Source organism: Benincasa hispida, chromosome 6 (genome assembly GCF_009727055.1).
Source record: "Benincasa hispida cultivar B227 chromosome 6, ASM972705v1, whole genome shotgun sequence".
Taxonomy (NCBI): Eukaryota; Viridiplantae; Streptophyta; class Magnoliopsida; order Cucurbitales; family Cucurbitaceae; genus Benincasa; species Benincasa hispida.
Genome location: NC_052354.1, coordinates 27589206 through 27615477, shown reverse-complemented (window position 1 = coordinate 27615477; position 26272 = coordinate 27589206). Strand labels below are relative to the sequence as shown.

At 35.4% G+C, this 26272-nt stretch overlaps 1 protein-coding gene and 1 pseudogene across 3 annotated transcripts; both read left to right on the top strand.

The window, feature by feature from the left end:
• The first annotated feature begins 298 nt into the window (after positions 1-298).
• LOC120080364 lies at positions 299-3817 on the top strand (annotated as a pseudogene).
• An 871-nt stretch (positions 3818-4688) lies between these two features.
• Positions 4689-22187, top strand: LOC120079534 (protein LNK2). 3 transcript variants are annotated; one of them, XM_039033744.1, is made up of 9 exons: positions 4691-5030; positions 12474-12813; positions 12950-13070; positions 16597-16897; positions 16984-17073; positions 19274-19993; positions 20078-20235; positions 21216-21603; positions 21710-22187. In XM_039033744.1, the coding sequence occupies exons 1-8, from the start codon at positions 5007-5009 to the stop codon at positions 21571-21573; spliced, it is 2112 nt and encodes a 703-aa protein (XP_038889672.1). In that variant the 5' UTR covers positions 4691-5006; the 3' UTR covers positions 21574-21603; positions 21710-22187. The 3 variants fall into 3 exon arrangements, 2 of the variants coding, with proteins under 2 accessions (XP_038889672.1, XP_038889673.1); XM_039033745.1 differs by having other exon boundaries at positions 4692-5030; positions 12474-12756; XR_005482256.1 differs by lacking the exon at positions 21710-22187 and having other exon boundaries at positions 4689-5030; positions 20062-20235; positions 21216-21352.
• The last annotated feature ends 4085 nt before the right edge of the window (positions 22188-26272 follow it).

The following is a 26272-nucleotide window of genomic DNA, read 5'->3' as shown; positions in this document are numbered from 1 at the left end:
CAAATATTTATAAGATGAATCATTTACAATTAAAATTACATGATTACGGATGAATTTATATAACCATGATTAAATTAATAAAACAATTAAAGTTACATGATTCCATCTCATTTTCCTCCATCCAAACGCCTCTTTAGTATATTTTCAAAATGCCTGATTAAATTTATATGTAGATTATGAGATTAGGTTGTGGAAATTAATTTCAATATATTGGTCTGACTAAATGGATCCAAATTGGTGAAGAAAATTACCTGAAGGGCCTTGGGCTGGGCTTGGTTTTGTTCTAAACCTGAGACCCAATCCAACATAGCAGTACACTCACGTGACAACGCTAGCCCTAGAAGCCACCGTGTTTTGTTCGATAATCAATCCACCGGCCTTCTCCACTTGGCAAGCTCACGCCTCCGCCAGCCTTCTGCCACTGCTCGCCGTCGACCATCCGGCATATGTTGTCCTTGCGTTACTATTTGATACTAAAGTTTGGTAGCTCTAGCCCCAGGAATTTGATCTACTTTAAGCTTTGGCTTCCCAAAATATGAAGAGTGGCTGAGGGGAGCAAGAACAGGGAGAAATATGAGGTTTTTGTGTGTAAAACAAGCTTTACATTTGAGGGGCTTGAGAGCATCCTCAAGTTGTCCATGGCTTTTTTCTGCCAGTTCTTACTACTCAGATACTCCATCGAAGAAGTCTAAGCTTGCCCCTTTACAGGTTTTTCACCTGCTTCTCTTCTATATTTCTCTATTACTTTTTCACTATATAAATGAAAATTATTCTACTCATGTTTTTAGATTATTGTGATCGTATGCAGGAGAGGAGAATGATAGACAGGTTTAAGGTGTATGCTAAAGGAGGTGATGGTGGAAATGGTTGCCATAGCCTGCGGCGTAGCAGGCACGAACGCCATGGTCAACCTGATGGTACGTTTTATTTACGTGTCTAATTAACCACTTAGTGTATAGTTATCATTTTGGAACGATGGGCAAGGTAGATTAAAACATTACCCTTACCAACTATAGCTAGGACTAGGAATGGTTCATTACAAGAAAGAGTGACCGATGGCATTATAATTATATGAATAGAATGTGCAACAAATATATCCTTTATCAAATTATCTAGGTTTAAATACTAATTTGATTTTTGTACTTTCAACTTTGGTTTATGTTGGTCCTATAGTTTCAAAATGTCCATTTTGGTCCTTATTCTTCTCAAAAGTGATCATTTTGGATCCTTCATTTTTATTCTTATTTCATTTTTAAGGAATCAAAATGATAACTTTTTAAAAGTATATGGATGAAAATGACCAAAGTTGAAAGTATAGGATCAAAATGAACCAAAATTAATAGTATAAGGAGCAAAATGAATCCTTTGAAAAGTAAAGGGTCGGAAAAGAACCAAAATTGAAAGTATAGGATCAAAGTAGTATTTAAACCAATTATCTTCTAATACAAACAAATTGGCATTTTATAGCCTTCATTTTAAGCTTCCTATACCACTGCATTATTCAATTTTGGACAGAGTTTACTTGTTAGTTATTGCATATATATACACAAATACACATTTTGATATCGTGAGTCTTCGACCTAGGTGAACGTGAATCTACAACCAATTGACTTCACTGTGTTCTTGAATGCTGCCTTTCTAATTGACGCAGGTGGAAATGGTGGAAGAGGGGGTGACGTGATTTTGGAATGTTCCAAGTTTGAATTATCATATTGTATGTTACACTCTTCTTTATGTTCCTGCTAGAAACATGTCGAAAATGAATGATAAACTATCTTCATAGTTATAGAATTACGATATCTATCAATATTCCTAATTTCCTACCATCTCTTGCAGAATGCAAGTAGAGGAGGACATGGATCTTCGAAAAATAAGATTGGAACTAAGGGTGCAGATAAGGTCATCCATCTCCTTCTAATCTGTATGTGTGCGTCTTCATTGTCTTGTTTTGTTTCTTAATCGTTCATATTTTTCATTTAAACTACAAATTTAGTTCCTAATTTTAGAGGCTATCTGTTCCATCTATAAATTTTATTAAGTTTCAATGTGTCCCTATATTTTGGATTATGATTGTACATGTAGTTCTTGACGTGTTTATTGAACAAATATCAGCTGTTTTGGCACAATGGTGTAGTGTGGACAAATTGCAGAAAGAAGTAGAAGGTTTGGATAAATTAAGAGTGATATATTTTACGGAAAGTTTTTTATGTGTTCCTTTAAAAAAGGATAGGTTTATACTGACCTAACATCTATCTATTTTGTCATACTAAATTCGTCAGTATCTATTAAATAAACATGTTAGTAACTTAGTCATCTTTTAGTTAATACTTAATACTGCCAGTAATAGGAATTATAGTTCAAAATTTATATACGTGATTGAAATTTTTTATAGTTTTAGAGAGCCAATAGATTATCCAATCAAATCTAGGGGCTAAATTTGTAGTGCAAACGATATTATCTGTTGGCTATTAAATCATTAGGATCCAACTCTACTGTGGTGTGTATTTCAGTGATAGATTGTTCGAGTACCAATTGGCACGGTCATTCATCTTGTTGAAGGTGAAGTTCCCAGTGTAGTGAAACATCATTCTTCAACAGATTTAGACCCTTGGCAGATTCCTAAAAGACTAGTTGATGATCTCTCTAGTTCCTACTAGAAGTCTCTTAAATGCTCTAACAGAGAAAAGGAAGTCGATTCGACATTTAAGACTACTCTCTTGTCGTGTATAATAGTGAAAATAATGTTAAAGATTCGCCATTGAGGAGGGAAACATTTCTCAAGTTTCTGCATTTCCTGACAGTTCTATTCATGATGAGATTGGAGAAAGCGAAGGAATGATGTACAATGTTGCAGAATTGACTGAAGAAGGTCAACGGATTATCATTGCTCGTGGAGGGGAAGGTGGTTTGGGGAATATTCATGAACACAGTTTCAAAGAAGCCTAAAGCCTCAATGCATACGGGGCAAAAAGAAGAGTCCTTAAATTCTAACGTATCTTAAATCAACGAGTCCAACAGATAAGCTGGTTCTCTTTGTAGTGAGGTTGTGCTTGTTTTAGAACTTAAAAGCATTGCCGACGTGGGTTTCGTTGGAATGCCAAATGCTGGGAAAAGTACTTTGCTCGGAGCCCTTTCCAAAGCAAAACCAATAGTTGGTCATTATGTTTTCACAACTCTTAGGCCAAATTTGGGAAACCTGCATTTTGATTTATCAATCACAGTAGCTGACATTCCAGGTCTTATAAAGGGTGCTCACAGAAATTGTGGACTTGGACATTCATTCTTGCATCACATCGAATGCATGAGGTCCTAGCGTATGTCTAGACTTGGCTACTGCTTTAGATGGTAGAAAAGGGATACCCCATGGGAACAACTGAGAGATTTAGTTTCAGAACTTGAATGCCATCAGAACGGGTTATCAAATCGGCCATCCTTAATAGTGGCTAACAAGATCGACGAAGAAGGGCCCGAGGAAGTGTATGAAGAGTTAAAGTCTAGAGTGCCAGGAGTTCTCATCTTTCCTGTTTGTGCTATTTTGGGAGAGGGTGTATTGAGGAGCTTAAAGTTGGTCTTAAGAACCTTGTGAGTGGTGATACGTCTTGTAGGCTTAAGGTAGATGAAATTATTGTTGATTAGCCATTATGTGTTTGAAACGTACCATTTGATTCCATTGTTGCATTGTAGAGATTATTGAAGAATGAATAGATATATTTATGAAATTTGCTCAGAGACCCCAGAATTTTGTATAAATTAATAAAAAAAAATTATGAACGAATCATTATAAATAAAATGTAAAAGTACCATTTTAGTCTTTGTACCGCGAAGTTTGTTCAATTTTAGTATTTGTACTTTTAAATGTCCAATTGCAATCTCTACTTCAAGAGATCTTAAATTGAGTCTCCTTCGAGTCAGATTTAATTTTTCTTTTTGTTATTTAGTAGTATTATTATTCTAAATTACGAAATTGTATTTGTATTATATTTGTTTGCAGAAAATTATTATTATTATTATTATTTATGCAATTTATTTACCTTTTAAAACGATTCAAATATGTATAAAACAATGATTTTTATAAATAAAAAAAGAACTTGACAATAAAATAAGAGACCATATGATATGACAGTTAATGGATAAACTTACCAAAAAAAATATATTTTATAATAAATAACTTTAAAAATGATTCTTCTAAAAAATAAATTGCATTGTTGTGCAATTTAAAATAAATAACTTTAAAAAATCTTCTATTTTGCTTTCTGATTTGGTTAGTTTTTAAGTTAGAAAAAAAAATATGTCTAATTTCCAAAATTAGGTTTGCCTTTGTGAGGATGAGTAGATAAATAGCTATTTTAAATTTGAAAAGAAAAACGTTAATTTTCAGAAAACTGAAAAATGGCATTTTATAGACAAGGGGGTTTCGATAAGGAGTTAAAGTGACAGCTGAGTAAAGCTTCACCACATATTAAGTCTTGACCCCGGGCCCACAACCCCCTCCCACTATCTCTCCAAATGCGAAATGAAACCCAAATGAAATTCCAAATTCAAATTCACTTCCAACCAATCAGCTTCCAGTATTTGATCACAGTCTTCCCAGCCACAATTTCAGATACGTTTTCTCACACGTGTCGTCTCACTCGCTCAACTCCCCTTCACAGAACCCACGTGACCTCACGTGCCCTTCTGTTTCAACCAAACCAAATCCTCTTTCCTCTTCCTCCTTGCTCCTCCATTTCAATTCATACGCCTCCAGAAAGCTCCTTTTTCCATTTGGTTTTTGCGAATTTATCGCCTGACTCAGTAATCTCTTTGTGTTGTTCTTATTTTCATTCGATTGTTCCCGGGCTTTTCAACGCCGTTCTGTTTCCGGATTTTGATGCTTTCTGTTGCGGATTTCGAGATTTTCTTTTCGTAACTACTTTTTTCGGATAATTCGGCGATGTGCGGATCAATCTTCGATTGGCTGTTGGATTTGGATTCTAGATTAGAGATTCTGTCTGGGATTTTCAGCTATGTTTGATTGGAACGACGAAGAGGTAACCCCACTTTTTCTAGTGGTTTTTTTTTATTTTTTTATTTTTTATATTTTTTTTTTCATATTTTACTTCTGTAATATGAAACAGTTGGTGCTTTTGTGTCGAGGGAGTGGAAAGTGTTTCTGGGTATTGTTTAGCTTGTTTGGTTTATAGTACCACCATGGATAGTTTTTGCATTGAGCCAACGAATCAGTGTGTTCACGTCCAAACCCATATCTTACACTTTTTTGGAGAAGCTTATTGGAAGAATAGAACACGAATCTGATCGATCTGATACTCACCTCAGCATTTCATTCCTTAGGCAGTTCAATTTCTTCGAAAGCAAAGGGATGTCAATTAGTAACTCGTTGAATGAGTAGAGCATTCTGGGAGGAGCTAGGAAGCATTTTCGAGCTTTGTGGTTGCCGTTGGTGTCTGGCGGGGACTGTAGTATGACCAAATGTCACATGAAGGCGTCTGTTGGGCTGGCATCACTTGATCTACGATGAGTTTTACTAGTTTATCGTGAGTTGTAGTTTCATAAATCCTTCCTTTGGTTAATGCCAGGTTTCTTAGTCCAACAATGAGAGAGAGAGAGTGACGTACTATAGATGAGACATATTCTTGCTGTCAAGATGTTGGTTGAACAGTTTTGAAGAAATGAGACAATCCTTAGGTCCGAGAGTTATGTTTATCTGTTTGGGTTTAGGCTACACTGTGTGTAGACTAATATATTTGAGATTATGTGGCTGTCTTCTTTTTAAGTCTTGATGGGGTGTAAATGTTAAGACAAGTAAGAGGGACTTTGGTTTATGATGAATTTATCCTTGCTTTGAGGCACTTCAGGAGAATTGGAAATTTGGTCCGAGTATCTAGGATCAAAAGCAAGTGATTCGGATACAATTAAGACAATTGGATTAGATGAGTAACGAAACCTGAGCAGGGAGTTGAGGGAAGTTTGGATCAGGTTACCAAAGGAATTCAAGGAGTTAATTTATTGGGAGGATTCTTTCTAGAGACGAAAAACAAAGATAAATTAGGTTAACAAGAGGCGTGATTGTGATGCTATAATAATATTTAGTATTTTTTTTCCTTTCTAAACTTTTGTTTCCTTATGCCCCCATTATCCCTCGGTTCGTCTAGACTTTTGTTGGAAGGTTTATGTTTTTGTTTCTTTTAAGTCTGGGATCAAGGATGGTTGAAGTGTCCTAGAGCTTTGGTGGGAATATAATGCCTGATTTGGATGGCTTCACCTTGGCTTTCTTTAATGAAAATTGGGAATATTTTTAAAAAGGACTTAGGAAGGTCTTTCCTAAAGTTTCATGGAAAGGGATGATTTGATCTTTTCTATCTATTTTAGATTTTCAAGGGCCTTTATTACGGGAAGACAAATTCTTGATCAAGTTTTATTGTCAATGAGGCTACTTATGATTTATAGAAGTTCGATTGTAACTAGGAAAAATACATTTTCAAATTTTATTTTGTGAACACTTAAAATCATGCATGTTGATTGTGTCTCTTGGATAAGGTGTCATGGAAGAAGGATGTTGAATTTAAAATTGATAATAACTGGATTTAAGGTGGACTAGGTCAATCAAGTTTTCTATTTTGGTTATTGGCGTGGTAGCCTTGAGGAGAGAGTTTTAGCCATTAGTAGCCTCAAGCTAAGATGAACCTTTGCGTTTTCTTTTTCTCTGGTTGTTAATGTTCTTATTAAGCTAGTCTCTATGAACTAATTAAGGTCTCATAAAAAGGGTTTCATGTAGGGAGGGGTAAATATTAATTTGTTTCATCTTCAGTCCATTGATGAAAAGACCTTTTGCTTTAGGCATGGAGGATTCTTTTGATTCCTTTTTGTTGGTATTAACTATGATTTATTTGAATTGTCTAGATAGGCTTCTATAGTGGTTGTGAATTTTGATGTTGGCTACTTCCTTTTAACCTCAATCTTTTTTTTTCTTTTCTTTTCTTTTTTTTAAAAAAAAATTATAATTAGAAAATAGAACAAATACTTTCATTGATGAAATTAAAAGAGGCTAATGCTGAATTATAATGTTACATAATAGCGTTACTTTCCTTTTAACTTATTTGGACCTTTTCTCGTTAGTTGGTCCCTGATCTGGAAAGAGTTTTCTTGTGCTTATTTCTTCAATCCTTTGCATAATCCTTGTTCTCTACTCAGCCTTTACTTTTCTCGCTGTGGAAGGTTAATGTTCGCAGGAGGGTCAAATTTTTTGCTTGATAGGTCTTGCATGTCATGTGGTGTTAACCCTATGGATTTGACATAGAGGCATTCTTTTTTCTTATTGGGGCTGTTCACCTTTATTTTTCTTGTGTCATTCTTCTTTCTGTTTGGAGTTCTTCATTTGTTTGCTTGATTTGGAATCGCAATTCCGAGGGTCTTAGAGTTTGTTTGTCTTGTAACAATCTGTGGTATCCTATTCTGGCAGGTTTATTGCACCCTTTCCATGGCAAAAAGTGTCCTTTATTTATTTATTTATATTTATTTTTAATAAATTTATTATTCTTTTTTATTTTTAAATGGTGTATATGGATTGAGAGGTATAATAGAATCTTTAAGAGTGTGGAGAGGTCTTGGGAGGTATGGTTCCTTGTTAACTTGTTTGGTTTAATGCGTCACTTTAGGTGTTTATATCTAAAGACTTTTGTAACTTTTTGTAGAACCTTATTCTTTTAGATTACAAGTCTTCTTGTTTTGTTAGACTAGTTCTTGTTTGGCTCCTTTTTGAGTTTCCATTTTTTTGGAGGCAGGTCCTTTGTTGGTCCTTTTCTATTGGTTCGTGACTAACGGTTTTGTATTATTTCATTCTTCTTAATCAAAACTTGTCATGATTAAAATATTTGACCATCCTTTTAGACTTGTATTGTGGAAAATATTAAAAATTCTCTCCCTGTAAAAGAGAAAATCTTCAAGGGGAAGGTTTGTGGGAAGGTGTTGACAAGAGTGGGGATATCCATTTGATTAGGTGGGTGGTGGTTTTGACACGGCTTAGCATAGGTGAGTTGAGCATAGAAAAGTTTAGCCTTTGTGATAAGGACATGGTGGCAAAATGGATGTGGGCTTCCTTTTTTTTTTGAGACAATTGCTTTATGAGATAGAGTTACTGTGAGCAGGTATGACTCTTAACGAGTCTGTAAAATTCACATATAGAACCCTCTGAAGCTCTCCCTAGAAGGTTTTTTTTAAAAAAAAATCTTTTTTTTTCTAAAATTGGAAATTCTCTATTTTCTCTATCTTCAAGATTGGGAAATTTTCTACTCCTCCCTTTTTAAAGGGACTTAAGCAACCTTGGAGAACCACACCCCAAAAGCTCGCTATTGGGTAGGAGAGCCAAGCCACTAAAGTACCACATTGGTCATCCCATTCTAACCAATGTGGGTCAAAGGCATTTCATACTACCTTGGTTCCTAACAATACGCGATCCTTGGAAAGCCGACGTCCGGTGGCTACTCCGGTGGTACTTCACTCGGCCACACCCGCTCAGAACTCTCCGTTGGTTCCACCCCGAACGTCAACAACCGGCTCTGACACCATTGTTAGGTACTTAAGCACCTTGGAGAACCACACCCCAAAAGCTAGCTATTGGGGTGGGAGAGCCAAGCCAGTTAAGGCTTCGTTTGGGATTGTTGTAGCTTTTAAAATAATTGTTGGTAGTTATGCTTCTAGAAAACTAGTTGTGGATAGAAGTAAAAGAGTGTTTGGTAAATTTTAATTTAAAATTAGAAAAAACTAGCTAAGGTGTTTGGTAAATTAATAATTAGTGTAATTTAGTTATATAATTATTTGAAAATTTATATGATTTAAATTGCAACCATTTTTGTTTAATTAAAAAAAAATTATAAGTAATTGTTATAAGAATTTAAACCGATTAAAATTTGAATTAAATGTGAGAAGATAAATTAATGAAATGAAAGTTTGAATGGGTAAGGGAATATACCAAATTTTTAGAAAAACTAAAATTTGAAAGTTCCATCAAATAATTTTTGCACGTTAGAACAATTTTAAAAGTGAATTTGGGTAGATTAATAAATAAGTTGTTTTACCAAACAACCTAGGCAGTTAAGATTCTCTTAAAATAGCTTTTTACGATTTCAAAAGCAATCCCAAATAGCTTTAAGTACCAAATTGGTCCTCTCATTCTGACCAACGTGGGACAAAGGCATCTCATACTACCTTGGTTCCTAACAGACTATTAGTTAAACGATGGTTCCCTCTGCACTCAGTTCTTATTTGTAGCATAGTACAATTCAAATGGGTCTTTTTTTCGATCACAACCATTGATTGTGAGTCAAGTTAGTTATTTTTAGTTGAAACAATGTGAAGTAGGTAGGGTTTTGATTTTGCATGTCTAGATCATTGAATTAGAACTTGGGGTAATTAAGTTATAGAATATATTTTAAAGGCCGGTAACCATTTTATTAATAAATCTTAGCATTTAATCAGATAGATAGAACTCCGTTGACAAAAACTAATCACATTATAACATCTAGGATGAAATTGGAACTTGAAAGATTCAAGACGAAGGATATGCAATTGAAAATTTTTAAGGATTCAAGATAAAGAATACTTAGGATGGTACAAATATTAGAGCAAAATTTTATAATTAGCCAAAAGAAAAAAAAAACAGAAAAAGAAAATTTCATTGGTGGATGAAAATATACATTTTCTAGAAGCCATTGAGTCGACTTGTTGAGTTCACTAATGTCACACAAGCGCACATATCAAATTATGATATAGTTAAAACGACCATGGTTGAGTATCATCCTCAAGGAACCAATTTGATAATCTTTTATCTATTCAAAGATTGTTCTAATTTTATTTAGGGGATTGACTTGCGATGAAAGTAAACTTAATCCTAAGAAAGCAAGTAAAGTGATCAAGTATGAAAATTTTCAACAAAGAGACATTCTAGGGAATAGATTCCATCAATAAATTTACTAAACTCAATTGTTTTAACTCTTGAACCAATTAACACAACTCCTAGATCCAGAAGTCTTTTATCCAGATTGCTACTCCTGAAGTCGATCTTTTCTTTCACTTAACTACTAATTACTAATCTCGTGAAATTAGATAATTAAGCAAAGCATTAAGACTCTTCAATAACAATATCTGTTGTTTTTCGACTACTCTAGTGTGTGCAAATGATGGTCTAGCATGCATGATCAGATCTAAAACTTTCTTTGCATGATCAGATCTAAAACTTTCTTGTTAAAGCAAGATTTTAAATCATGAAATGAATCAATTGAAGATCAGGCAACCACAAGCATTAATAACAGTCATGCTAGAAATTGATAATGTAAATTGACATTCAAGATCCCTGCTTTTGTTCTTTGGGTCCGGTGTGAGGTGGGGGATGGGAGAGAGATGTGCTTTTTAGAAAATAAAAAAGCACTGGGGTGGGGGAGAGACCTCTCTGTGGGGTATTTCACCGGTTGTATCATTTTTTTTCTTTTAAAAATCATTTGTGGCTGATTTTCTCGTGTGGATAGGGAGCCTTTGCTCGTTTTCCTTCGGATTCCATCATGCTCTTTCCGATGGGGAAATGACGGATGTGGTTGGTCTTCTTTCTCGTCTTGAGAGTCACCCTTTTTGTCTTGAGAGGAGAGATGTGAGAATTTGGAGCTTAATCCTTTGGAAGGGTTCTCGTGTAAGTCTTTCTTCTAGTATTTGGTTGTTCTTTCTCTTTTGGGTGAGTCAATCTTTCCTTCGCTGTGGAGGATTAAGGTTCCTAAAAAGTGAGACTCTTCACTTGGTATGTTGTTCTTCACGGCCATATTAGTACGTTAGATAGGCTTGTTAGGAAGATGCCATCGCATTGGGCCATTCTATTGTATTCTTTGTCGAAAAGTGGAGGAAACTCGAACCGTATTTTTTGGCGATGTGAGTTTGCGAGCTTCGTCAGTGACTCTTTTTTTCCAAACGTTTGGCATGATGTGTGCTTTTCAGAGAGATGTTAGGCATATGATTGAGGAGTTCCTCCTCAATCTGCCATTTGGGAATTCTCTGGCTTGCAAGCATTTGTGCTATTGTTTGGGTGTTGTAGGATGAAAGGAAAAGCAGGGTGTTTAGGGGTGTTGAGAGGGATGCTAGATAAACTTGGTCTCTTATTCGTTTTTATATTTTATATTGGGCTTCAATTTTGAAGGTCTTTTGTAATTATTCTACATACGTGATTTTGTATACCTGGAGTCCCTTCTTGTAGAAGGAATCCCTCTTTCTGTGGGCTGGTTTTTGTATACCCGTGTATTCTTTTATTTTTTCTCAATGAAAGATGTTCTTATAAAAAAGAAATTGACATTCAAGATCCATAAAATTGTTTAGCAATAATCCAAAGAATTCATCTAGCCCAATGAAAAATTAGCCTAACATGGCTTCCATAGATAGAACCATAGCTAGAGGGCAAAAATACAAAGAAGAATCAAAGATACAAAAGGGAAAGGAAAGCATTATCAGGCATTCTTGTCCCGTCTCGATGGTGGAATCACCTCGGCACCAAGGACCCTTTGAAATCTGCTCAGAACTATTTCTCTTGGCCTCAAAAACTCTAAAACTCAATACCATGACCGGCTGAAAATCCTAGACAATACAGAAAACTTTCCGTAAATAAGCACTAGTGCTGCAGCGGTGTGAAGAAAATCTTAGCCCTTGCGTGTTTGTGCCGCAACGCCACAACATTCTTCTTGCAGGTCTTCAGTCACAGCACTATGGTGCTACCCTGAAACCATGTTGGTTAGAGAGCCGTGTGTGGCACTGTGGAGTGATGCAACGTCCCTTTTTGGGTATTTTTACTTTTTTTTCTTCCCTACTATGGAGATTTAGCCCTTTCTTGTCTGTGTTAAGCAAAATTAGTATGTTTTCACTTTATTGAACTCTAAATCTCGTTCTTTTGCTCATATCCTGAAATTCATTCACAAACTACATTAAATCTTATAATATTAAGTTAAAACATTTCTAAATTAAAGGCAAATAATGAAGTTTTCAACCTTGTATTATACAACAACATACCATCCACTGAAAGTAGAAAACTTAGTAGGAAATCCTAATAATACGTTCATTTAAACATTCTGATAAACTCTGGTAAGATAGCGCCAATGTAAGGAGAGAGAAAAGAGGAGATATCTGTAGGGGATTAGTGATACAAGCTTGACTTCCTCTGTACCTGTTATCAAATTCCACATTGAAGGCTTTCCTTTCGACTGTGAAAGAGCAATGTCCGTAGTGACTTGGGATTGTAGCAGAATGAAGCTCATTGTATCATATGTATCTGGTTGCATGGTTGACCATTTAAGTGATTGTATGATTTGATGCATTAATTTCTTTCCTTTTCTTGAGTGTACCAAAAAATAAAAAAGGGATTTGATTAGTGCTTGCTACTCATTGATTGCAAATTATAATTAGGTGCTACAAGATTTTCCTCTCTTAAATTTCTGTGGTAATTTCAGCTTGCGAATATAATATGGGGTGAGGCAGCGGATAGTGATGATCATATTGTGCCTTATCGGGAGGCTAGTGAGAATTATTATGACAAGAAAGAATGGAATCAAGACACGGTATACACGAAAGTTGTGGAGCAAAAGTCACCCGGGACTGATGTTGATGATAACCATGGAAGAAAGCTGGAAAGCAGTCCTGGCAAAGAAGGAACCTCCACCTCAAACCTCAGCAATGATCCATTGGCTGACGTATCCTTGTCTAAACCTTCCAGAATTGACCGGGACTCTAAGGGTACTGAAGTATCTCATGAATTAATTGAAAATAGCAAATATAATTCACCAAGACGTGGTAAATAATAAAGATATTATGTCTTTTATTCTCTGTAAATTCTACAGAGGTATATGCGTGCTCAAATGCAATATTGACGAGCAATGGTATAAAAGTTCGGTCATGTACTAAGTTTTTGAATGACATGTATTGACAGCTGCGATGACCAAAGGTGCAACAAATTTTCAAAGTAGTGAAGAAGGTAAAGAACAGGCTGATTTTGTCGACTATGGATGGGCTAATATTGGAAGTTTTGATGACCTAGATAGAATTTTCAGGTATATCGGTATTTTCCCCCTTAACTCCTTGATTGAAGATTGTTTAATTAAAAAAAGAACTATCCTTCTTCTTGTTCTTCTTTAGTTTTTATTCTACTTTTTTAACTGAAGTCAAATTATATAATTATGACGTGGAAAAAAAAGTGTCTTGTCAATGTATACCTGAGACAGTGCAGTCATGTAGTGAGCTGATATTGTTCTGTACCCTTTTGGAAGAGAATGTTGTCGTTTTTTCTAATAATAAATAGATGAAATAAGTCAAATTCTCATAGATTCGCTTCCTTATATTACTAAAAGGCATTCTTCATGTCAAGTTGGTAAGTTGGTTTGTTGAGAAGAAACTGAAACATATTAAAAGGCTCCTTGCCCCTTGGCCCCTAGTCTGTGCTTTTTGTGATTAAATCATCCCAGTTTCTCATATATATGTGTGTGTTAATTTTGTATATTATTGAATAAATTAGAGTACATAATCAACCTTTTACCATGGTGAATAAATAGACATCAAGAAACCACTAAAGGAAAATACTCAAAAAGGAAAATAACAATGAAAAATAATAATTAGTAATAAACCCTAATTTCCTTTTAACACCCTCCTTCAAACTCAAGGTGGTAGATTGGCGAAGATCTTGAGTTTGTAAAGATAACTTCCAAAACAAATCAACAAATTTAGGATGGAAATAGAAACCTACGAAAAATGAAAACACGAAGTAGGTTGGAACCATAAACCCACGAAGAACGAAAACAAACTTCTAGGCTGGAAAGAAAGATCATCATAGAGAGATAGATAACAAAGCCTATGAAGAACCTCTGGGCTGAAAACAAAGATCCTCATTGAGCGATCTACAACAAAACCCTCAAACGGCTGATTTAAAATGGAACAAAGGCCTTTGTGCAAAAGGAGATTTGCCATAATTGCAAATAAACCAAATTGAACCAACTTTAACCAAACTTAATTAATCAAACCAAACTTGGCTGAAAGAACCGAACCGGGCTTGAACCAACATGGACTAACTGAACCGATTTATACTAAACCAAATCAATATTGAACCAAATGTGAAATTGAAAAATCGTGACTTCACGAATTTCACGGAAGAGAAACACAAAGGTGAAAGACCGTTCCAAAGAATTCTGACGATCAGACAAAACCCACGGCCAGCGGTGCAAAACTATGCAAAGAAGATGAGCAATCAAACTCGGATCGGAGAGGGTTCTTGTTGCAGCAAATCTGATTGTAGAGTTCCATGAATCACAGACAAAACACGAACGGCGAGGCGGACCACAAACAGGTGAAATTAAACCCACGAACGGCGGAAACATACTCATGACATGAGATCTGAGCGTGAATTGGACGAATTGGAGTGGATTTGAAGTAGATATGGAAGAAGGTGTAGCAGACGGATTTGAGCACAATTGGATTTGGCGACAGCTGGATCTAGGAGGTGCGGCTGATGTGGGTGGCTATGGCTACTTACAACTGTACCACTTTTGCACAAGACGGCAGCATCGGCTATGGCTTTCCTATGAACCTTGAAGTGGGTGGAGGATTTAGGAATGAGTTTCCAATTCACTAGGGATTGCTGGCTATAATTTTCTCCAGAGTGTATTTTGTTGATTCGTAAATCTCCTCCCCCACTTTTGTTCTTTTTGTACTCGTTGATGTTGGAACGATTTTGTTTAGCGTTGTATGGATATGATGAGGATGCTAAGGGGGTGTTAACCTAGTTGAGATTCTCTGGGTGCATCTTTTGATCACGGTTTTGTTTTTGCTCTTTGTATCTATATCTTGTATTTTGAGCTTTTGTCTCATTTCATTAATTCAATGAAGAGATTGATTTTCTTTTCAAAAAAATTTCCGCACAGTAAGGTCACCAATTCCCAGCCCTCCATTTTGAATAGGCATGGAAGTATTGTTCCAATTGACAAGGTTAGAACTTCTCACTCTAGAGAGGCCTTTCCAAATATTGTCTCTAATGAGCTTTTCCCAGTCTTTTATAACTTTGGATGGGCATCTAAAGGCTGACAAGGGATAAAAGGGTATGCTGGATAAAATTGCACTTTTCCAAGAGTGACTCTTCCTCCTCTAGAGCCGATTTGGTTCTTCAGTTGATATTTTAATGCCTACCAAAGTAGTTTTACTTTTAGCATTGTTCATCTTGAGGACGGATATGAATTGAAAGAGCACACGGAACAGCCTTAGATGAAAGGTCTGCATGTCAAGTTGTTTGACTCACTCCATTAGAAAAACAATAATTTTAGTGCATTTTTTTCCACTTGGAAGCCACACACGTATTTTTTAAATGTTAAATTGTAATCTAATTCAAGTTTTGGTGCCGCAGTAGGTCTTAATCTTGTGAATCCTCTCTCACAGTGGTTGTCTTTTATCTTCAGTTTCAACCCAGTCGTCATCACAAGTGTAGATACTTCCCCCGACAACAGTTATCATGTGTATCTTCTTTTTACAATTGGATTTTTATATTTTATATTATATTTTCTCTTCTTTTCTAGTTCTTAATCTTGGGTTGATTGCTCTTTGGACAACATTTAATGTGCCCGTTTTTATAAAAAATCTATTATGATTTATTATTTATATTATCATGTGCAAATCAGTCATTGCATGATCACTAGAACCAAAGTTGGTGGCTAGTCTTGAATCTTGATAGTGCATCAGAGTTTTTTTTTTTTGTGTCTTTGTCACGTAGAAATGCAATCTTATTCTTTGAAACATTCTTGTACCTATTATAATTCTTTTTTCTCTTATTGACAGTCACCCCTTTCGCCTTGAGAGGAGAGATGTGAGAGTTTTGGAACCCTAATCCTTTGGAAGGGTTCTCGTGCAAGTCTTTCTTCTAGTGTTTGGTTAATCCTTCTCCTGTGGGTGAGTGTCTTTACGTTGATGTGGAGGATTAAGATTCTTGGAAAGTTGAGATTCTTCACTTGGCAAGTTCTCCATGGCCGTATTAGTATGCTAGATAGGCTTGGTAGGAAGTTTCCTTCGTTGGTTGGGCCTTTTTGTTGTATCTTGTGCAAGAATGCGGAGGAAAACTTAGACCATATTCTTTGGCATTGTGATTTTGCGAGTTTTTTTTTTCTCTTTTTTCCAAACGTTTGGTATGATGTGTGCTCATCAAAGAGATGTTAAAGATATGATCGAGGAGTTCCTCCTCAATCCTCCGCTCGGGGAGAGAGGTCCTTTTCTCTGGCTTGCTAGTGTTTGTGCTATTGTTTGGGTTTTATTGGGTGAGAAGAATAGTAGGGTGTTTAGGAGGGTTGAGAAGGAAGCTAGATAAATTTGGTCTCTTATTCATTTTCATGTTTCTTATTGGGCTTTGATTTCAAAGGTTTTTTATAATTAACCTATTGACATGATTATGTACCGTTGGAGTCCCTTCATATAGAAGGATTCCCTTTTTTGTGGGCTTGTTTTTTGTATGTCCGCGTATTTTTTCATTTTTTCTCAACGAAAGTTGTTCTTATTAAAAAAAATCTTTTTTTTCTCTAACCAATGGTATCCATGGCAATTTTGTAGCAATGATGACCCAATATTTGGCCAAGTAAGTCTCCATGATGCTGATGAGCTATGGTCTTCTTCTTCGAAAGATTTGCGTAACAGCCCAATGAAGCTATTCCCAACTGTGGAGTCGCAAAATTTGGACTCAGGAGTGGACACTGAAAAAATAAAGAATCCAGAGTACTCGAAACAAAATGAGCAAGTATCTACTCTTCCCAATGGGCAAAGTAGTGATGTTGGACCACTTGGGCTGCAGACTGGAAGTGCGATCTTAACAAATGTAGAAGGAGATATGACTGTAGCTAATGCAAAGGATCGGGTATTACACGGCGAACTAGTGCATTTTCTCCTACTATTTTTTTTTATCAAACTTTAAATTCTACGTAATTTGTTTGCCTCATCCAGACAGATCTGGAGACAATACCCAACCCAGCTGCAGCCACACTTCACCAAAGAACTGATATTATCGCATCTGCCAATGAGTTTTCAAATAAGGTTCGTTTCTCATTTGTTTTTATTGAAGTAATTAGTTGGTTGTCCTTTTGTTGGCTGTATTTAAGCCTTTTTACCTGCTAATGAAGATTGAATGTATCAAAGAGTAACTACATACAAATACTTCAATGGTAATTAATCTAAAAGGATGGCCAGTGTTGGTAGATGGGATGTTTTCATGTTCAGTCTATTATTAAGTACATTAACTTTCATGTGCTAACCAGGTTGTAAAAAGTCACCCCTTAAATATATCATTGTTGATGTTTGAGCGTAAGTTCTACTAAACTCTATGCTGTCAGTCATTAGCTTGCCTATTCCGATTTATTTGGAAGGTGATACCGAATGCCCCCATTCTTAAATTCAAATTTTCTGCCATGCTCATCTAATTCAACATCTACCAATAGGTGTTCTTCTTTATTTGGTGAGATAAAATGAAAGAATATAAAAGGGTGCGGAAGGGAAAAAAAACATCCACCAGGGAGGCCAATAAAAAAAGGTCTCCGTTTCAAAATAATAACCCCTAACGGACAATTAGGAAAGTCCTTAGAAACTGCTGCCCAAACTAAGGCATTGAGCATAAAATTCGTCTCGCCTCCTCCCAAAATCCCTTCCACCAAAGGTTTGTTCAATCCATGTCGCAACCATAAAGGCTGTTAAATGGTTGTAACTTACTGGTAAAGTCCAGCAGCCAACAAATTGTTTGTCATAGTTGCTCTATATGTTAACTCTCCAACCCTCAATTTGCTTCAGCTTCATCTTGATGTGATTGGTCTCACCATTGGTGAAAGGATTACCGACTCACCAATCACATGGTTACTTATTGTCACGTTTCCTCGGTCATACCATTTGTCCAACCTTAAAAATCATTTAATCTCTGATTTCTTGATTTGGTCGGGGAGCTTCGTTTTGATCTCATTTGGTTTCCATCGGGCCCTATCTAATAGGGAAATGAGGGAGGTCTTGTCTCTTTTGTTTTTGATTGGAGAGATTTCATTCAGGACTAGGAGAAGGGGTGTTCGCTTTTGGAGTCTTGATCCTTTGGAGGGTTTCTCTTATAATTTTTTTTGACACTCTTTTGATCACTCTTTGAGGCCGTCTTTGATGTTTTGTGAAAGATTAAGATTCCAAAGAAACTTAAGTTCACAAGTCTTAATAGACGTGTGAACATTATGGAGTGACTTTTGAGGATGTTGCCCTCGTTAGTGGGTCCTTTTGTTGTATGCTTTGTTGGGAGGCAGATAAAGACACAGATCAATTGCTTTGAAGTTGTGAGTTTGTGAGGACTTTGTGGAACCACTTCTTTTAGGCTTTGTGCATGCTCATCAAAGGGGTTTTAAAGACTCAATCAGGGAGTTCCTCCTTAATCCGTTTTTTAGTCGGAAGAGCCGGTTGTTGTGGCTTGTTGCAGTGTGTACTTTGTTATGGAACATATGGGGAGAGAGAAATAATGGAGTTTTTTTGGGTTGTGGAGGGGAACCCTTGTGAGCTTTGTTGCTTGGTGAGGTTTTATGTCTCTTTGTGCTTCGAATCACTAGGAAACAGTTTACTTGATTGGAACATCATCTTCAGGGTTTTTTTTGTATGCTTTTGTATTCTTTCATTCTTTCTTAATGAAAACAATTGTTTGTGTGTAAATAATAATAATAACCATTAAATTGTCACACCTGCTTCAATTCAAATCTTTAGGTGAATTTCACAGAACTTTTTTGTTTTACTACTAACCAGTCAAATGTGTACTTGTTCCTCTATGATGGAATCTGTTCCACTTACAACTCCAAGCAAATAGCAAGTACCTTCAGTAGGAAGGTGGTTATGACTACAACTAATATAGGTACACTAACAATTTCCCATAATAAGCGGTGTACCAATAGCCAGTAATCAGAAGATTACACTGGACTCTAATAAGTTGAAAAAGGAGTAATAGGCACAGACTTGCGATTGTCAATGTAATTACATATCCACATATGCCTGTTTCTATGTACCCACCCAGAACTAGCAACCTTGCTCAGTGTGTCGGAATAAAGACTTAAAGTTAATTCATGCTTTCATTGATGTGACATGGGATTGTTGCCGACTACATTTTTGTGCTGGAATGATGGTTTCTACATTAACTTTACTGTTAGGCATCTATTTCTCAACCCTGGTGGTCCTAGTCAGTCTTTTCTGTCCATTATCTAATTTTTATCACTCTTCCATGCTTCAGATTGGTAGGCAGAAGAAACTGTTGAGATCTCGTAAAAGATCTGAGGGGAAAAGCGATGAGAAGATGTTTCAAGACTTTTGTGGTAACTGGCCTTCATCAACGAACCCAGCAGGTCAGTTTGATAACAATTTAGCTCTACAGCTGGGAACATCTTCGCCTTCAGTTATGACTAAACATCGGCATCTACAAGGAATTGAGTCATTGCATTACCATCGAAGTTCCAATCCTTTGATGCACCAGTCATTTTATCCAATTGCTGCAAATACATATTCTGCTGTACCCTTGCTGTCCCAAATTCAGCCGGTAGATCTCCAGCATCAGCCTCTTCTTGGTCAAGATATTTCCCCCAGTGGTGCGAATCGGGTGGACAAGCCAGCCGATGGGTTTGTGAAGTCTCTTACCATGACACCTCAAGAAAAAATTGAAAAACTTAGGAGAAGGCAACAAATGCAGGCAATGCTTGCCATTCAAAAACAACAGCAACAGTTCAATAGTCAAGTCTCTACTACTAGTCAATCTATTTCTCCAAAATGTCCCCAAGAAGTTCAGTCGCAGCACATTGAAAAGACTGATATTGATTCTGAAGAAATATACACTCTTCCCGCTCTAGATCCAAAGTCGCCTTTAGAGCAAGATGATTCTAATACAGTCTCCACCACAGTTGATCGTTGTTCTATGGAAGATACAATTCTTTGCAGGCTTCAAGAAATTATTTCAAAGGTACACCTGACTTTGTGAGTGGATTATTTTCCTCCTAGAGTAACCTGACTTTAGTTACAATGCCCTAGAAATGTTTTACTACAGCTGGATTTCAAAATCAGACTTTGTATCCGGGACAGCTTGTTCCGATTGGCTCAAAGTGCAATACAAAGACATTATGCTAACGATACAAGTAGTTCCAACAAAAGTACCAGAGATGAGAATGACTTCACGGCAAAAGGAGAAATCAATAGTCATTGCAGGTTCGAACGCATTTCAATACTCATTACCTCGTATTGAGTTGTTCAGGGATTCTCCCCTTTAGTCTTGAAAGAATATTTTTGAGTTTCTGCCACAATCTCTTTTGCTCATGTGAGTCCGGAAGTAGTCTGTCATTTCGAATTCTTATTCTTTATTATCTTTTAAAAAATTGCAGCCATGTTAGGACATGCACGGGACATTTTAGAGACACTTTAGGACTTGTGCAAGCAATTGGGAGACATGTTTTATTAAGAAAATTTAATCTTTTTAAGTCAAAACTGGGACTATTACATTGAGGAACTAAAACATAAATAATTAGAGCAACATAGTCTACTGTGTTTTAATGGTTGATGGTATGAAAAAGCATAATCCACTGAAGCTATTCTATAGTTAGAAAGTAGTCATGAACGCTAATTCTAGATAACAGCAGAAAAAACCTAATTGAAAATAATAGGATTGCTTCTATCTTCTTTTCTTGAAAACTATTTTGTTAAAATGTATGTTCTGAGTTGAAATATTATTTCATAATATAAGAAAAAGGTAAGTTTTCAACGTCCGTAAAACCTCAAGAAAGTTAAAAACCTGGTGGGTGAAAAAGGGAAATTTGTGAGCTGAGATTATAATCAGTGGTTTTAGAGAGCCTTCCAATCCCCACGTATTTTGCTTGTGTTCTTCAATAAATAGTTCCAGTTTTAACTCAAACTCTATTTAGTTGCTTAATATATATAGCGTTAGACTTGGAGCTTGTGCAAACAAAATAGAAGTCAAGCCAAAATAAGACAAAGCGACTCTTTGATATTTAGTAATAAATTACTTCATATCTTTAGTACTAGTGGACTTGGTTGGTTGGTTTAACGAATGATACAACTTGAATACGACATATTTCCGTAAATGTCAGTTGATTTTCAGTGTGGTTCGAGGAATTCCATTGGAATCTCTAATTTCTGTGATGTCCTCTGCATTCTTTTATATTGTTTTATAGAATTGCCGGGGTGTCGGATGCTGAAACAGAGACCAACCCCATCGATAGAACTGTGGCTCATCTGCTCTTCTATAGACCCTTTGAATTTTCACAAAATTATATCGATGCGCCTGAATCTCCTATTTCTGCCAAGCTTTCTTCTGAGCAGAAGGCAGGTTTGAAGAGCTTGCCAATGGAATTCTTTCCTTATGATGCATCAGGCGAACGTCATATTTCTCTCGATGGGTCTAAAAGTTCTTGGACGTTAGCAGAGACGCAGCAGCAGATAAAAACTAGTCCTTGTATGGACACATCAGATAACACGTCGAATACTGGATTGGTAGATGATGTAGTTCTGGAGTACGAAGCTTCCCAGTGAGGAGTTGTCCTTGTCATTAATATCATACGGGTAATTCATTCCTTTATCTCTTCCTTGCTCAGTTGTTTGCTTCCCATGCTTTTGACCATATGGATTTATACATAATGCAAGATCTTTTTGTTCATCTGCCTACTAGATCTTACAAACCGCAGTTGCGGGAGCTTTAAAACATCAACCAACTCGTGGAGCTTGAAGTATCAAAATCTCGGAACGTACATTTGGAAATATTGACATCTCAAAACGTACGTGTCTGTATTCAGAAAAAATAAACTCAGAAGAACGATTTGGAGACCAAGTTGTCTGTATCTTAACATGCACCAGCAATAACTGGGTTGTATTATTTATGTGATGCTAATGTCTATGTAGTGCCTGTGAGCGTCTGGATGTTTTTTTAATTCTATTTTAGTCCTTGTTGGAAGATTGAAACATAACGTTAGATCATTCATCACTCCAAACTAATGGAGTTTCCACGACTCTGATAAAAAGTTCATCCTAGTGGTTACCTTCTCGAGGTGGAAGTTTGTGAATTTGTATTCTCAACGAGCTTCTCGAGTTCTGGTTGGATTTTGGGATAACTCAGTTTGTGTATGTGTAAAAATATATATGTTTATGCCTGCGCCGGAAACTGACAGTTTGGGATTGAATATGATGTCCTGATTAGATGATTTGACCTCTTATCCCTTGCTTTTTGAAAGCATGCTAACAAAAATTTCTCGCCTAGCTCACTTTCGGATTTTTCGATGTCTATATTGTGTGTTATAAGTTCGAGTTTAGGAAATTTGTTTAGTATCTTGAAGTTGTATAATTTCTTTCAACTCAGGACTATGTTGAATAAACGTGACATCTTCTATAGAATATTAGGTACTATGTTGCCAAATGAGATATTTGGGAGCAACAAAAGGTACAAACTTGGTTAGCATCACACCGATGACTAGTGAGTTGAGGATCCAAAAGTACAAAGCATAAAATTAAATTCAGTGGCATTTTGCAATTCCACTTTCTACCGCACATATTATTACATTACTCAAACGAAGTCTTGGTTTCTAAAACGAAGCCGGCACCCATGCTTACTTATTGGTGACAATGAGCGACACCAAGTTTTCAAGTTGACAGTGATGCAAAGTGAGGGGAGAGAGATATATAGTTTTTAACTAATAGTAAAAATAAAAATAAAAATAAAAAATAAAAAAAAAAAGAAAAAAGCTTAAGAATAACATAGGAACAATTAAAGTGAATCTATAGATCAAATAGGCATCAACTCGAACTCTAAGTATCAAAGGTGTATTTTCCTCATTATTGTGTAACCTCTTATATATAGTTAGGTGGGTGGGCTATAACGTTTGGGCTCCAACTAAAATAGTTGGAGCCCAAATCTCACTTGCGCACTCGATTATTTTGGTCTGTTTCCTTACTCTCCCTCGTTTTTCTTACTCTGATTAGCGCTCAATTATTTTACTCCGATTACTCGGTCCTCGATGGCTCGTCACACGTTTCTCGATGTACGATCACTCGATACCCAACTTTATGGTCACTCGATACGGCTGCAATCGATATGTGTATACTCGATCATATCAACGTCATACTCAATGCTCGATTACTTTATACTCGATTATTTTGAATTCATAACCCGTTTGAAGGTCACTCGATACCCAGCTTCATGATCACTCGATACGGCTGCTGTTGAGAAGTGTATACTCGATCATATCAACGTCATACTCGATGCTTGATTACTTTATACTCGATCATTTGAAGGTCACTCGATACCCAACTTCATGGTCACTCGATACAGCTGCAGTAGACACATGTATACTCGATCATATCAACATCATACTCAATGCTCAATTACTTTATACTCGATTATTTTGAATTATCTTTGTCACTTGATACATGGTGAATTTCAATTCGATATACATGGTGAATTTCAAATCGATTTCTTGAAATGTGAAGTAATTTTATACTCGATAATATTGACTATATAGATGGTTAATTTACATGTACTATATACTCGGTGCATGTTACACAATACTCGGCAACACTCAATTACTTTATATTCAATTACTTTTTATTATTTTATCTATATACACTTTACAAGATATAAAAAATTAGTTATTTTCCAATTTTTATTTTAACCTTTTCGTACTTTAATATATTTCTAAATTGTTTTAACATTTAAGACTTTCTACCTTAAGCCATAAATGTGTATTATTTAAATTGAAGACTCAGTAATTGTAATATTTAAAAATTAGCTACTATTCTTGGTCTTTGATTATCGGTCTTTGATTATTTTGCTACTATTTCAATGACTCTGTTTGCATTGCTTTTGTTCTTGGTCTTTGATTATTGGTCTTTGATTATTAGTCTTTGATTATTTTGCTACTATTTCAATGACTCTTTTTGCATTGCTTTTGTTCTTGGTCTTTGATTATTGGTCTTTGATTATCAGTCTTTGATNAGTCTTTGATTATTTTGCTACTATTTCAATGACTCTTTTTGCATTGCTTTTGTTCTTGGTCTTTGATTATTGGTCTTTGATTATCAGTCTTTGATTATTTTGCTACTATTTCAATGACTCTTTTTACATTGGCTCTAGTGATCAATGTATTTGATTTACCATGATACATCGTATTATCCAAAATTCAGAACGACTTAAGAAAGAATTTCGTTGCTCTGAAGCTGGTTCTTACTGTCTAAGCATAATACTAGGATAGTTGATTGTTTGTTGGCTTCCTTATTATTATTATTTTTTTCCAATCTCATTGCAACTATGTCATAACTTTTGTTTGGTTCCCAAGTTGTTCTCGTTTGGTTTACTCTAGTTTGATTGCAAGTAGTGGTTTGCAAATACCTTGTTGATATGATTGACAGTAGTGAAATTGATGTGTTTGGTTCCCAATCTCAATGGTACACTATTCACTTTATTTCACTAGGTGGGGTTTCCAAGGTTTATTTATTATCATAGGTACACCTAAACTTGACCTATCCATGAATGAGACCTATTTCCAAGGTACACCTCTTTTCCTATCCATGATCTACCCATGAATGAGACCTAAACTTTGATCTACTCATAAATGAGACCTACTTATTTTCAATGTGTGCTTTATTTCTCTTCTCTATAAATGAGACCTCTTTTCCTTACAACTACGAGGACAACCCCATCTTCACCACACTATTGTTGGTAAGTCTCTTCCCCCTCCTCTTTTGTGTTGCTTATCACATCTCCTGTTAAGTCACTTTCATTTTTTTCTTTATATTATTACTAAAGCATTTGTTTATTTATTGTCATAGTGTTCAATTTATTAGAGAACAAGCGAAACTTCACATTTTCTCCTTTTATTGTACGTAAGGTGGACTCTTCTTTGTCTCAATTTTCTTTTCTTTTGTGTCCTTTCTTGTTTATTTCTATAGTTGGTAGATTTAAAATCTTTTCTTTCATGTGTTGTAGGTCGAGTGGAAACTAATTTATACTTCTGCTTTTCTCAAATTTAATGTTATATATTTGAAGTGTTTGTTAATACGAAACTTTTATTTTTTATTTAAATTATTTATCCTATATATTTATAAACTTAAAATAATTTAGTTATATATTATTTATGCTTTTGCAGTTGATTATCTATTAATTATATATTAATCTTTTCTTTAAATTGTTTGCTTATTTTCTTCCTAAATACTTGTTAGGCTTCATCACATTTTTCTTTTTATCGATTTATTTTTCATTTAAAACTCAAGATTTGATCATGAACCTAAAATGAAACGTACTAAAATCAAGACTATTTTATCAATGAGAATTTTAATTTCCGTGTTCATATTCCAAAATGAAATTATTCGACCACAACGTTGCGTGAAATTGAATATGATTATTGTTGTTGATTAAAAAAAAGACAATAAGTTGAACATATTAAAAATGCAAACAAAATTTTATAGCTTCATTTGGTAGGGTTGAATATATTTGATAAAAATGCAAACAAAATGTTTATTGATAAATTATTATTAAAGTAACAGCTACAAATAACTATCTTTAAAGATTAAGGCGAACAAACTTAAAAGTCCGTAAATAACGATTTAAACTTATTTGTTAAAGAAGTAGAAAAGAGAGAAAAGAAAAAGATATGCATTTTTTACTTCAAATTTTCAAGTTCATCCAATTGCACTCTAAATTTAGATAAAAGTTTCAATATTAACGTTAAACATTAAAAAGTATTGCAAGCTACTATTACTACTATTACTAAGCTATATCATACAATTTTGCAAGCATTTAAGATTCCATGATAAGTATATTCTTGTTTAGATTAAAAGTAGATTAGTTTGGAACTAAAATTATATTTTGCATAAATTTGAAAAACTACCAATGAATAAATGTTTCAGGAGCCAATTTTTGTAATCTACTATATAATGGACCCCCAAGAAGTAGTAACCATACTAACGGTGTTCACAACTACCCAACGTCAATTACTGTTAATAATAGAGTTGTTACTCAATGACCATAGAAGGATAGAATACCCGCCACATCACATTAGACATCATATTAGGTAATTAGCATACTTTTGGCTAATCCATGAGTCTGATTTAAGTTGTCGTGAAAGCACATGAATGGATAGAAGATGTTTTGCCATTTTATGTACTTTACTAAGGACAACTGGTGGATTAGTGGGAACAAAATTTGTAGATGTTGAGGAGATGGTCGCTATGTTCCTGCATATCT